The 14,559-nt window shown below is 51.9% G+C and overlaps 1 protein-coding gene across 1 annotated transcript; it reads right to left on the bottom strand.

The window, feature by feature from the left end:
• Positions 1 to 1,382: 1,382 nt before the first annotated feature.
• Positions 1,383 to 8,003, bottom strand: GUCA1A (guanylate cyclase activator 1A). Its single transcript, XM_007458214.1, has 4 exons — positions 7,584 to 8,003; positions 2,496 to 2,645; positions 1,960 to 2,053; positions 1,383 to 1,642 (listed from the first exon to the last, which is right to left on the bottom strand). Exons 1-4 carry the CDS (start codon positions 7,782 to 7,784, stop codon positions 1,470 to 1,472), a joined length of 618 nt encoding a protein of 205 aa, XP_007458276.1. The 5' UTR covers positions 7,785 to 8,003; the 3' UTR covers positions 1,383 to 1,469.
• Between the last annotated feature and the right edge of the window lie 6,556 nt (positions 8,004 to 14,559).

Here is a 14,559-nt window from a genome sequence, read left to right as displayed (position 1 = left end):
CATTATATTCACATTAAAGTTTCCTTTAGAAACAAATGTAAGGTAAAAAAAAATAGTTGATTAAAAAATAATAGTAATCCAGCTGGGACACAGATATGCCCCAAATCATGAAGATGGTATGTGAATGAGGTTGGGGATATGTCCCAGTTCTATCCAAATACCCTCCCAGCTTTGACCTCCAGGATTTCCCAAGAGGCAGCCACCAAGAGAAGAAGCAGAAATGTTAACTCCCTTTTTTTCCAGGTTGCCCCAGGCATTGAGCTCCACCTTTCCTCCATGTCTGTGCTCCGGCTGGCGGCCCCCGGCTGACTTCCCAGTCTGAAGTGGTTCACATGATGGACAGGACGGTGTGAGCGAAACACACCCTCTCCTCCCCGCGCAGGGGGGCTCTCTGCAAGCTGGGGATTTACCCCGCTTTCCGCTTGTTTGCTCCTTCCCACCCCTGGATTTTTTTTTACTCCCTGAACTTCCCCCACACCCCACTGAAGCGAAGACTCAAAGTTCAGAAGGAAAGAGCATCTTTGAAAAAATGGTCATAACTGCTCCAGCCTATGTCTCTCCCCAGGTTCTTGGACGGTGTTCCTAAAGTTGGGGTGTGCAAAGAATGGGGATAGAGCCCACCTATAACAGACTGTTCCACTTCCCAACTGGCTGTCAGGTGTCACTGCAGCAAGAGGGATTTAGGCTAGATCAGGGATGGTCAGGACACTTGCCATAAACAATTGAGTCATAATCCTGTGGGGAACCACGTGGCACCATGTGCCACCGAGGGACCAGCAGGGGAAGAACGAGGGTGTTGTGCAGTCACTTCTGAATAAATATGGATTTCCTCTGGATAAAGGAGCACTGTCTATAGTATCATATTTTATTATAATGATGCTTGGCCTGTGAGTTCTTTGAAGATGAGAACTGTCGTCTTCTTTGCATGTCTAACATCTAGCATTAATACAAAGTAGGTGTTCGATAAATGCTTGTTGAAGGGAGGAACGAATCAACACAGACCACACAAGTACACTCTGGGATGCTGGGGGCAGGATGGGTGTGTGATACAGCACCCAGATGGAGGCCGCAGCCACCAGATCTGTGTGATCCCATTAGAGTCCCGGGAAAGCCCACCTCTGCATCAAAGCTTCTCTGTCCAGAAGAGTGTGGAACTGGAGAAGCTCAGTGGAAGAGCTGGTAAAAGCTGGGGGAGGGGCCAGAAGGGGCTGGGGAGGAGCCTGAGGAATGTTGAAGGCTTCCCCCAGCAGGGAGCGGTCACCACCAGCTGAGTCGCACAGAGGGTTCAGGAACCCTCCTTCCCTGTCCCCTGCTCTGAATCCCCACCCCTGCCCCTCTGCTGCCACCATGTGCCCCAAGCAGGTGAGCTGAGCCTTTGAGTTCAGAAGACTCCATCTAGTATTAAAACAACGAGACACCAGGCACCACCACACACACGTCCCCAATACAGAAACAGCAGGGCGGTGGGCTCAGCCGGCTGCTTCCGCTGCCTCACTTTCCCTGCCACCAGCTCCCTCCTCATCCTGCTCTCCATTCTGGAGCCTGCGCACAATGCGGGTAAGGTCCAGGCTTCGGGTTAGCGTGTCCAAGAGCATCTTGTCCTTCTGGACGCCCTCCATGAACTCCTCCAGGGAGAGTTCCCCTGGGGTAGAGAGAAAGGGCATCATGGGCAGGGGGTGTTCACATCTGCTGTCCGGGGCCCAGAGCAGCAGTCTTGTAAGGGGGGACAGAACCAAGGCTGGAGGAAGTGGCTGTGAATGGGGCTGGCCAAGGAGCCAGAGACCAAAGTCTGGTGCAGGCATCCCCAAAAGCCAGCTCTGTGGCCGGGGCGGAGGCAGGCAGAGGAGGTGGCCAGCAGCGGCCCTTTTGTGCCTCCCTCTCCCCTTCTGCCCTCTCCCCTGGGGACCCTGGTGACACCCCCAGTGACCCCTCCCCTGGGGACCCCCAGCGCGGCCTCACCATCCCCATTGACGTCAATCTTGGAGAACACTGTATCGGTGAACTCCTCTGCGGTCATGGTCGAGTCGCTGCAGGGGTTAATGGTTCGGATGGCCTGGGAGGGAAGAAGTGAGATGACCCGTCCTAATTAGTCTCAGCGGTAGGAGAGGGGCAGAGCGAGGGGCAGGCTCCCAGCAGCGTGTGTGTGTGTGTGTAAGGTGAGTACAGATCAAGGTGCCCAGCAGCGTGTGTGTGTGTGTGTGTGTGTGTGTGTGTGTGTGTGTGTGTGTGTAAGGTGAGTACAGATCAAGGTGCCTGAGGCTTCAGGCAGAGCTGGGACTGTGCTTCGACCTATCTTGGTACAGATGAGGAAACTGAAGCCCAGAGAGCAGAGGAAACCTGGCCCGGGTCACGCAGCTGGTGAAGGCCGAGCCACCCAGGGGAAGTCAGTCCCAATCCTGTCCCCTTCCTAGCACGCTGTTCCGCCATCTTAAGACCCAGCCCCAGGCTCTCAGCTCTGGCTCCGCCCCTGCCCGGCCCTCTGCACCTGGAGTTACCCGGATGATGGTGAGAAGCTCGTCGCGGTCGATGCATCCGTTGCCGTCCACGTCGTAGAGCTTGAAGTACCAGCGCAGCTTCTGTTCCACCTTCCCCTTGAGGACAAGACTCAGCGCCGCCACGTACTCCATGAAGTCGATGTAGCCGTCCTGTGTGAGGGGCGCGGCCGCCTGAGCCCCGTCTGCCTGGGCCCCGCCCTCGGAGCCCCCGGGGCCCCAGGATACGCTGAGGCCAGGCCCGGACCCACGCCCCGCCCCCTTGGCGCCCACCGGCTTACGCCCTCCTGGACGCCCGTTATAGCTCACCCTACCTGCCGCAGGATGGTTTATCAAATTTGATAAACCAGTCCCCCCTAGAGTATGAATGGCTTATGCTATCCCTTCACAGGTATTTTGGTTCCAGCCGTCACTGGCTGCTTCCCTGTGATCCTCAAACTTCAGCCTTCCAGTTTGGGGTGTGGGGTGTAAGAGTGTGTAGGTGGGAGGAGAGACAAGGACTCCCCAGGGATGGGGGCGTGGTTTGGATGAGCTCTAACTAACCGAGATAAGGGGTACAGGAAGATGGGGAGGCACCGAGCGCCTTTCTCATTATTCTCTTTATTCTTTGAAACTTACCAAGCACCTACTACGTGCTGTGATAGGCTGAGGATTCAGAACTCCGTAAGATAGAACCCTGTCCCGATGGGAGCGCAACGTTGAGGACGCAGGTTTGAATCCTGGCCTCACCCTCTCAGATATGTGGGATCTGGGACAAAGGATTCAGTATGTCTCTGGACCTCGATTTCCTCATCTGTAATAGTTATAACAGCTGCCACCTGCATGGGATTGTTGTGGGCTTAAATGAGTACATGTGTGTAAGGCACTCAACACTGCCTGGCACATAGTCATCACTCAGTAAATGTTAGCTATTGTTATTACCACTATACTATTACTACTATTATTATTACTATTATTATTATCAAGAGATCATTGTGCCATCATGATGTATATTCAGTGACAGCACATCTGGACAGGACATTATGGACTCACAGAATAGGGGAGCACCCAGGCAAGGGCAGCAGGGAGGCTTCCTGGGGGAGGCGCTGCCCTCATTGAGTCTTGGAGGGATTGGCCAAGGGGGAAGGTGGTGCAAGACATTCCTGTGGGATATTTCCCCAGGACCCTCCAAATGTTCAGCAGCTGACCCTCTGCCTGGCCCTGCCAGCCCTACCAATAGGGTCAGAGAAGCAGGGAGCACAGGCCTGCTTCTGCCCACCTCCCCCAAGCCAAGTGAAGCTGGGAGAGGGAAGCCTTGTCATGCAGAGAGGCTGAGTACTATAAGGAAAGGAGCTCTGGACTCAGAGCACATGACTTGGAGTCCAGTCCCTGTTCCTCCACTTACTCACAACCATGACTCTGGAACCAGGAAGCTACTGAGAGGCAGCTTTGGGATCAGTATCAACTCTTTAACAGGCAGGGCTGCCCGTGGTGAAATGAGCCTCGTGCAGTAATGACCTCCCTGTCACTGAAAGTGTGCAAGCAGAGGCTGGGGTAACATTATTAGGGATGTGGCAGAGGTTGGGTATGAAGGCCTCTGAGATCTCCTGATCCTGTGCTGGCCTTTGGCCTTAGGTGAGACCTTAACCACCTGAGCCCCATGGTAGGCATCACACTCATAGTGAACATTTGCGTAGTGCTTCCCCGTGTTGAAGGGCTTTCCCTTATGCCTTAGCTCAGTCCTTGCCCAACCCTCCTTTCAGGATCGATGTCAGGATGGAGCCAGGCGCCCCTGCAGCTACGCTCAGAGAAGCAAGAAGACCGCTATCGAAGTTTCCTCTGGGCAAGGGGACACAGGGTGAGGGTACTTTTGCTTTTCATTTTTTATCTTTCTATATTGTTGGAAACTTTTACAATGAGCTGTAATTTTTTGGTAATTAAAATAGTTTTTGTTTTGTTTTGTTTTGTTTTTTTTTTGCGATATGTGGGCCTCTCACTGTTGTGGCCTTTCCTGTTGCCGGACGCGCAAGCTCAGCGGCCATGGCTCAGGGGCCCAGCCGCTCCGCGGCATGTGGGATCCTCCCAGACCGGGGCACGAACCCATATCCCCTGCATCAGCAGGCGGACTCTCAACCACCGTGCCACCAGGGAGGCCCTAAAATAGTTTCTAATTTTGGAATTTTTTGTAATTTAAAAAAAAATGGCTAAAAAGGGGCAATGGAAAGGTATGTGCACTGGTGCCAGAAAGACCTAAACCATGTCTTAGGAGAGGTGTGGCCTTGGACAAGTCCCGTAGCCTCTGCAAGTCTCATTTCCTCAGCTCTCAGATGGGAATGACAGTATGCGCCTTTCAGGATTGTGGTCTGGGTTAGATTCAGTAATAAGACTACAGCGATACTTTTTTTTCATGCTTCATATGTTTTACTCACTTTACTCATTTAATCTCGCAACCACCCCTGGGTATTTTTGTCCGCATTTTCAGATGAAAAGCTAAAGTTGAAAGAGGTTGGGCCACACACTAGTGAATGACAAAGGCTTTCCTAGAAACTGAAGTCTCCTAAATGCCACCCAGCGCTCAGATGCAGGTATGGAAGATTTACATTGATTTGTGTGCACCTGTGTGATTGCGGGGTACAGCCAAGCCCAGGCAAAACTTTGAAGTAAACGAAGCATATGGCGGTTACCCAGGTCACACTCCCCACTCACAGCTATACCCCCAAACCCTGCGCACCCAGTGCAGTACCCTAGGATACAGCTCTCTTCTAATTCAGGGGCTGGCAAACTTTTTCTATAAAGGGCCAAATAGCACATATTTCAGTTTTGACAATCAGTAAAATAATGGGTGTCGTGTGTTATAATAAAAATTCATTTACAAAAGTAGACCCATGGGCTATTGTTTGCACTGCTCTGTTTAACTTCTCTCTGTATCAAAACTTCCCAGTCCTGTGTCCCATCTCGTAACTAACCTGCCCTACTGCTTTATGCTGGCGACAATGGTTGGAAGCAATGTTGCCTGAAGTGTGATTTATCCCATTGGTGTGTACAAGGCACTTTAGATGTTACAAAGATGTTCTTCAGTTTAACAATTAGCAGGTATGTATTTAAATTAGTGTATATTATATAATATATAACTATTTCATAAAATTCATAATTTCTCATATAGTCATTCACTCAAATAAAAATATTGATTGAGCACCTACTGTGTTCCAGGCACTGTTCTAGGTTCAAAGGCTATAGCAATGAACAAGAAAGACAGAAATCCCTGCCTTCATGGAGCTCACATTCCAGCAGGAGAAATTGACAATAAACATAGCAACTAAATGTTATTCAGTATCATGTATTAGAAGATGAGACATGCTGTGGGGGAAAAGGGGAGGAGTAGGAAATGCTACGGTGGGGGCTAGTCCTAGTTAAATGGGGTTGAAACCAGGAGATCAGGGCAGGTGTCTGTGGGAAGGAGACGTTTGAACAGAGTCTTGCAGCAGGGGAAGGTGTGAGCCAAGCAGAATTCTGGAGGAAGAGAGTCCCAGGCAGCACCCAGGCCCGAAGGTGGGGATGTGTGTGGAATTGAGGAGGTCAGGTTTGGGACAGTATAGGTGGTGCTTACATGTGACAAGAGATGGCATATGAATGACTCAGGTTAGGCAAATACAGGGTTCATGGGTTGCCCCTCCCTGGTATCATACATGTAATCTTAGGGGGTCCTTCTGAAGGTTTCCTTAACAGGCAAGAAGCTGAGCTATTTCAGTGCATTTGGGTACAAGGTGTTGAGGCTCAACCGTGGACTCTGCCCGCTCCTTTTCGGGAAAGATCACTTCTTCTGGAGCATCTTGGGGGACCAGCCTGATGATGCCATCCCTCTGGGTCTCGATACCTTGGGCTCCAGTACTCTGACCCTGCATCCCTTTCAGGAAAGCCCTTGGGCACCATGGTGCTGCCCTTGAGGCTGGGACTCAAAGCACATAATCTGCTTTGGCCCCTTGATCCTAAACATTAGTGAGTTTTAAATAGCCTCTGAACCCCAGCTTTCCCTAGGAGCCCTGCCTACAATGATGTTGGGACCCTATGGGCAGTGAGTGGAGCCGGGAAAGCTCTGGGCGACCTCTCCCTGGTGTGCAGTTGGACATATGGCAGCATCACATCCTCACCTTCAAGGGAACACCAGCTGGGGTGGGGACCAGCAGGGGTGGGGAGATGGGTGTGTAGATTTACGTTCTTCTATCACTACGTCTTGACTGAATTGCTCCAGATAAATGGAAGATTTGCTATGAAACACCAAGAAACACCTTAATTAATGATCCCGACCTCCATGACAGATACAGGTGAATAAGCTGAGGCAGAGAGGCGGGGAAATGGGCCCCAGGCCACCCAGCTGATGAAAACTAGGGGCCCAAACTCACAGTGCCCCCTCTATCTTATCAGGAAGTCCTTACCCAATGCACCCAGGTGATTCCTTGGGGAGACATAATTTGACTGCTGCGCAGACCTTTAATCCCTCTTAGGATGAACTGAGGTCACCAGGTGTTTGGGAGTTGGAGTAGCCTGGGTTCCCCAGTGACCAGGCAACCCTGACTGTCCCCAGTTCTAGTGTCCACAGGCCATCATGGGATGGGTGACCCAAGTAACATGGGCCTGCCCATCCCAGACCAGGCGGGCTGAAGCTCATCACCCTGCTCTCTGCTCTCCACCCTCCTCCTCCTACATCCCGTGAGCATCTAATTGCCTGTGCAGAAGCACCACGTACAGTGCCAAGCACTTAGTAGGTGCTCAGTGACTCTCTTGTAAGTGTTCATATTTGTTCTGGAATAAACTGTGCATGTGGAAGAGGCAGAGGAAGCCAATAGGTTTGGCCTCTGGGCTCACTGATCGGGGGCCTCTGTCTTCCCCTGGAGAGTGAGGGCAGGGACGATGGCTGATTCCTTTCTGAACCCCCAGTGCCTGATGCACAGCAGGCGCTCAATGAACGTTAGAAAACTGGAATCCCTATGTCGACACTCGACCTCCCAGATAAATGAAGTCACTCCTCCAGCCATTCTCACAACTCCTTCTCCCCACCCCTGCGCTGGCCAGGGGGGCGTCCCTCCAGCACTCCCCACCCAGACCCCTGCTCACTTTGTTGAAGTCAAAGGTCTCAAACATCTGCTCCACGTACTGGCTGGCCCATGGGCTCAGGTTCTTGAGGCCGAAGAACTGGCGGAACTCGTAGAGGGTGAGCTGGCCGGAGGGGCACTCGGTCATGAACTTCTTGTACCACTGGTGGCACTCGGTGGTGCTCAGCTCCTCCACCGACTTACCGTCTATAATGTTCCCCATCGCTCAGGCCCACGGGAGGCTGATGCCCCAGACGGACTGGTTCTTTTCTCCTGCTGCTCCTCGCACCCGGGCCTCGCACCCGGGCTTCCTAACACTGGGCCCTCCTCTCCCACAGGCCTGAGTCCCGCAGATCTGAGCGAGGGAGGGCCTGGTGAATCAAAAAGTGCAGGGAAATGATAGGAGGAAACGAGCAGAAGAGAGAAGGTAATGGGGGCTGTGCAAGCCTACACCCAAATCCAGGGGCTGCCGGAGAACTCGCGTTAACAGTCCCCACCAAATCCTGGCAGCCAATGGAGACCTACTCCCTGGGAAGAGGAGTGAAAATAGAACAAAGCTTAGAGGAGCAGAGGCCCAGGATTACAGCCCTGAGCTGGAGGTGAGAGGATTTTCTTACCCAGTATGCAATCTCCTTATCCCTTCTTACCAGGACAGAGTGGGTGGCCAGCCAGCAGCTGTTCTGATCCTGTCACTTCCTCTGCCTTCTCCTCTTATTTTGAATGGGTTCTCAATGTTTCTGCTTCCTGCCCTCAGACACGGCATTGAGGTACCTATGAGAAAGAGCTGGTTTTTCTTCCAGAGCTGGGCCAAATTTGGGCCCTTGATAGGGCTGCTGTGTATAGTTATCCAGGCTGTGCACTGCACTTGGCTGTCACAACTGAGGGGTTCAGATCACACCACGGATGGCTAACATATGAGAGTGTCTGGGTGATGCAGAGTTTGTGGGCTTCCAAGATGAGTCCTAAGTAGCCAAAGGGAACCCCCTCCTACATAAAACTGCACAAACATCCATAGCCACACACACACACACACACACACACACACACACACACAGATCCTGTTCTGACCACACTCTCATATTCCTGGAGGTTGCATCTTTCCCATCCTGGGACGCTTGAATTCAGCCCTCCATCTGACCCTAAACCTGATACCATCACCACCCAGGGGCACGGGGATAGGGGACATGGAGCGTGTGCCTAACGGCCTGGGTGTGTGTGTGTGTGTGTGTGAGTGCAGGCACACAGTTGCATGGGTGTGCTCCTACCTGCTGGTCCTAGAAAGCTCCCAGGCCAAGCCTAGGGGCCCATCTATGCAGCAATATCTTTCTCTGACTCCTAGTGGGATGCTCTCCAGCCATAGAATTTAAAGCTTGTTCTTTTCTGGAGCCAACATTTAAGTGCACTTAAGCTGGATGCTACTGGGAAAGCTCAGAGCCAGCACTCGCTCTGTCCTGACCCTTCCCTGTTTCCCTCCCTCCTCTGCTATGAGGACCACCCCATCTTTATTTAAATAAAAAGCAAATTAGAACCCTCAGAGGCAGTTTGGGGATGGAGGCACCAGGAAGATGGTGGGTTTTATGCAATTTTGTGAGAAGAGTATCAGGCTTTTGATCTTAGGAGCATTTCCTGAGAACTGGACAGAAGGAGGACCAGGGCCTGGAGAAGTTCAGCTCAGAGAGATGGCCCAGCTCTGTAGAGAAAGGGCAGTCATAGCCTTCCAGCCATCAGGGCTCAGTCCTCTGTATCCATAGCTGTGACCACTGGCTGGGCAGAGGGAGGAGCCCGGAGTGATGGGCTCAGTGTGCCTAGATACTCCTCAGCCCCAGCAGCTCTTCCTCAAGTGGACACCCCCTTCCAACAGCTCAGGGCACAGAGGAACCACTGGAAGCAGAACCCTGGATACCTGGAGAGGGATCTCCCTCTTTGACCAAGGTGCTCCAGATGGAATGAGACAAAGTTCCCTGAGAACTAGAGGAGCCTGGGAGGGCTGCTTCTCTGGCCCTGTCTTATGTGGCATCTGCCAGGTATAACTGGAGGTGCGGGTGGGGGCTATGTGTTCTGGGCAGGGTCTGCCTTCTCAGGCCTGGTCTTCCCCCAGGAGCAGTTCTCTTCCTTTCCATTATAGAAACCACTAGGTGGCCTCCTTTCCAGCTTTATAACTCTTTTTGCCCATTATCCTGAGAAAGTTCATCTAAAGGGCCCAGAGCTAAGAATGCTCCTTAGAAGACCAGAGAGAGGGAGAGAAAGACTGAGACAAGAGTGACATTAATACTGTTGTCCCTGTCACTTGTTGTGTACATGATACCTATGATGAGAAGGAAACCACCAGAACGTTAACAGACTCATCTCTGAGTCATAGGATCACCAGTGATTTTTAATTTTTTTTAAAGATTTCTATTTATTTGTTTATTTAGGCTTCTCTGGGTCTTAGTTGCAGCACGCAGAATCTTCATTGCGGCATGTGGACTCTTAGTTATGGCAGCACGCATGTGGGATCTAGTTCCCCCGACAAGGGATTGAACCGGGGCCCCCTGCATTGGGAGCGTGGAGTCTTACCCACTGGACCACCAGGGAAGTCTCACCAGTGATTTATTTATTTACTTGTTTATTTATTGGCTGTGTTGGTTCTTCCTTGCTGCCTGTGGGCTTTTCTCTAGTTGCAGCGAGCAGGGGCTACTCTTCGTTGCGGTGCACGGGCTTCTCACCACGGTGGCCTCTCCCGTTGCAGAGCATGGACTCTAGGTGCACAGGCCTCAGTAGTTGTGGCACATGGGCTCCGTAGTTGTGGCTCACGGGCTTTGTTGCTCCATGGCATGTGGGATCTTCCCGGAGCAGGGCTCGAACCCGTGTCCCCTGCATTGGCAGGCGGATTCTTAACCACTGCGCCCCCAAGGAAACCCTCACCAGTGATTTTTTAATCTTTGCTTTTAAAAAAAAATCTGTATTTTAAAAAATGGTTTATAATGAACATATGTTGCTCACATAACCAGAGGATAGTTATTTTTGAAAAAAGAATCAAATGGGACTGTTTTACTTCTCTTCTACCTAAAGTGATCAATTTTTGGTGCATTGAGGGGGGAGGGGAGGGCTTGGATCTGCCTACTTTGATCAAGTTTTCCAGAACATGTTTTTTTTGGGGGGGTTGGCTTGGGGGCGGGAGGGCTCCTCCACTGAACTTGCTTGGGGCCCAGGCTGGAATCTGTGTCATTGAAGAGTCCTCTCAGGCCCAGGGTTTGAAACGAAAAGGTCAAGGAGGAGATGGCAGCTCATCTTTCCATCTCTCCCTATTTACATCCTCCTCATTCTTTATGTGTGAGCATAAAAGCCAGCTCCTCTGTGAAGCCTTCTGAATCTCTGCAGAATTCGTCTTTCCTGCCTCAGCACACTAACATCTTGCTTACGTGTTATATTAGTTTTCTGTGTCACATGACAAACTACCACAAAGTCAGCAGCTTCAAAATATGTACATTTATTACCTCATAGTTTCTGAGGACCAGGAGTCCAAGCCTGGCTCAACGGGGTCCTCTGTCCAGGATCTCACAAGGCTGGCATCAAGGTGTTGTCTGGGCTATGTTTTCATCTGAAGGCTTGACTGAGGAAGAATCCACTCCCACCTCATTCAGGTCGTTGGTGGAATTCATTCCCTGTGGCTCTAGGACTCAGGGCCCTGGCTTCCTGCTAGATATTGTCTGGAGGGCACTCTCGGGTCCTAGAGGCTGCCTAAAGTTTCTAGAAGCTGCCCACATTTCCTTGTTACATGGGCTCCTCAACACAGATGCTTATTTTGTCAAGCCAGCGAGGGGAATCTCCCTCTAATCTGCTAAAATGGAATTTTATATGATGGACCCTAATCAAAGGAGTGACACCCATCAGCTTTGCCATATTCTGTAGAGTAGAAGCAAGTCACAGAGGGAGGGGATTGTACAAAGGCAGGACCAACAGGAGGTGGAAATCATTGGACGTCACCTCAGGGTCTATGACAGTCACACTTCTACGATAACATAGACACAACACTCATTTCTTTCTGGAGTTATAAGCAACTGTTTATTGCCAGCCTGCCCTCAGGAATCCAGCAAGTTCCCTGGGTAGAGACTACTGTCTTACTCATTTCTCAAAACGTCCCAGCACCTAGTACCACGGATTCCGCGTGGCTGTGTGCTGGTTATTCGGTTTGCCCCTCCCCACTCCTTCTCCACTTTTCTGGGTCTGCGCTGAGCCCCAGGAGGCTGACCCCCATGGGCTGGATCACCTGGGCTCCCCAGCCCTCTGGCTTCAGTCTGGATTCGTCCACTGAGAAGTACCGGAAGGATACTGGAGGATGGAGAGACACAGAAGCTGGTGTCTGTTCTCTTCCCTCCCTGCTGGGTCACAGTTTGGGCCCCAGTTGTCTTCTTTGACCTTCAGCTACAACTCCTGCCAGAACCCTCTCCAAGCTCCTGTGACAAAACCCCCTCCCTCTACCCCTCAGGCTTAGGGGTAAGAAGGGCCTCCCTCTGTTGCCACCCTCTGGGCATACCACCAGTCCCTTAACTGTGCCCGCTTCTCTGCGAATAGTCCCCTCATTAAACTCTCCCCAGTTACCTTTTTGAGATAACATTTGACTGACAGGGGCTTGAGCTCAATAAAACATTACTGAATGAATGAATGTATGCATGATCAAAGAAAGGATTAAAGAGAGCTAACGTAGGATGGAGCTCTTAGGTGTAAGACAGCATGCTAAGCTCGATGAATAAGCTCATGACAGCCCTGGGGGGTGGGTGTTGTTATTTCCACGGGAGACAAGAGAAATTAGAGGCAGAAAAATCACATTCTGCGGTTCATGAACATTTTAAGTGGTGGTACCAAAGTTTTTCCTCCTCCTCATCTTGCTTTTAGCCTAAATTTTTAAATCTCTGGGGAAAGCCTGAATGGAGCTAGAGGACCCTGTAAGCCCCTCAGTCCAGCACCTTCCCCTGTGGCCCCTCTGCCTGAGCAATCCCATCAACAGGGAGCCCGTTGGTTGTGGGGCGCCATTCCGGACTCCAGCCCAGGATGGGAATGGAATCCCTCGGCTTCCCAACCCCAGAGCTCGGTGGCTTTAGCAGTCCTGCTCTCCATCCTTCCCCCAAAGACATGCAGGATTGGGATCCACAGTGAGGCATCCAGGAAGAGATGAATACACAAGAGGGGCACAGGGGGGCGGAGCAGACAGCTCATGCGGTGGCCCCGTGAAAGAGGTCTGTGGCCTCCCCTGGCTGCTCTGTCTGCAGGACTCCTTCCCGGGACAGATGCCATACCAGAGTCAGAGGATCCACCGGGCTGAATGATGCCAAGGAGAGGGGGCAGGTGGGGCAGGGGCACAGAGGCAGTAGCCGTGCCCAGAAGGGATGGGAGGGGTGGCAAGCCCCTCCAAAGCTGCCCGTCTGCCCACTAGCCACCTCCACAGAAACACAACAGAGCCCTGAGCACAGGTTCTTGGCCTCCTGGGACTATCCCGCCCAGACCGGTCTGGGACCTGGGCCGGCTTCTCTGAAGGTTTCCGAGAAGCGTCCATGAAGGCTGCTCTACCAAGGTGAACCTCGAGGCGGCGACCTTCTCCAGGAGAGAGGAGGAGGTGTCAGCTGGGGGAGTGAAGATGCTGGCCCCGCCCCCGCCCAGCGAGGCTGTCGGGTCTGGGAGGGCAGAGGTGATTCTTATTCATCTTTGTAGCCCAAGGACCCAGCCCCCACTAGGTGTTCACCGAGTGTCTGTTGGATGATTGATCGGAGGTATAACTTTTGGTTGTATGTAGACTGAAAACTTGCATGTGATCTCTGCCTCTTTTCAAAAGCGCCCTGAAATGGCAATACGTTTCTAAAAGCTATCAATAGAAATCCACAGAGACCAAGAAAAAGAAGACAGTAGAGGAGAGGTTCTAATAAAATTTTGGACAAGAGAAGGCAGATGGACAAGTGGTGTCTTACCAAAGTGCGCAAAGGTGAAAGCTGAGTGCTGTCAAAGAGCAGGAGGGTGTGGAGGCTGGCACAGACGCAAAGCCTATTTCTGCCGCAGGGCTCCGCGAGGTGGGCGCAGAAGGTGCCCTGGGGGCTGGGGTGCAGGACAGGTGCGGCGGAAATAGGAGGACGGGTGGGAAGCTTGTGTCAGGAGCCACTGGCTTCCCGGATGCCCTCCTCAAGGCAGCGGAACTGACATCTCCAGGCATCTATCTCCTGACCCTGGTGGAAGATTATTCTGGAGTTTTGAACTGGAGAGGCCCTAGCCTCTATGTCCAGCTCAGGAAGAGAGAAGAGCCGCTCTGGAAACCAGGATGTTAAGGGAAAGTCTGCTTATGAAAAGTGAGACCCCCCTACCGCCCCCCTCAAGCTCTTTCTCACACTGGTTCCTTGAATGACAGCCAGGCAGGAGAGACTTGGTACAGATGCCGAATGGCCTGCTTCCAGCCTAGGATCACCAGGCATTCAAGGAAAGCTTCTACCTTGAAAGACAGCCTACCTCGAACACACAGAAGAAACTGGATTCTTCGCTGTTAGGTGATATTTAGGAGGCCCTCTCGCCCTTTCTCTCCACTTACCATCTTCTTTTTAAGAAGGGTAACCAGGGAAGCCTAGCCAAGCACTGGCTGCTGGTCTGGGTCCTCAGCATCCTGTCCCTTCACCCCACACTAGCCCCAGCCTCTTGTGCTCTAGAAGGATGCTCCACTGAATACGCCACTCTACCTAGAAGGAGATGTGAATCCTAGAAATGAAACCAGTTGGATTCAAGCAGTGGTGAATTTAACCACTGGCTCTCTGGAAAAAAAAGAAACCCCAGTTTGTAGGTGTTTGCTGGTTTCCGTGGTGTAAATACTGCCACCACAGCTGATTTCAAGCTACCAGCAGGAAGTCACTGGTTGAGGAGTTGGGAGATGTGCACAGTCAGCTGTCACAGGCCGGTCTGAGCTGGTGCCAGCAGGCCATTGGATCCAGGCCTGGGTGGCAGTGACCAGAACCCAGTCAGGCCATGAGTCAAGTGCCCTCTAC

The sequence above is a fragment of the Lipotes vexillifer genome, unplaced genomic scaffold (genome assembly GCF_000442215.2).
Source record: "Lipotes vexillifer unplaced genomic scaffold, Lipotes_vexillifer_v1.1 scaffold4, whole genome shotgun sequence".
NCBI lineage: Eukaryota > Metazoa > Chordata > Mammalia > Artiodactyla > Lipotidae > Lipotes > Lipotes vexillifer.
This window is presented reverse-complemented; position numbering and strand designations above follow the sequence as displayed.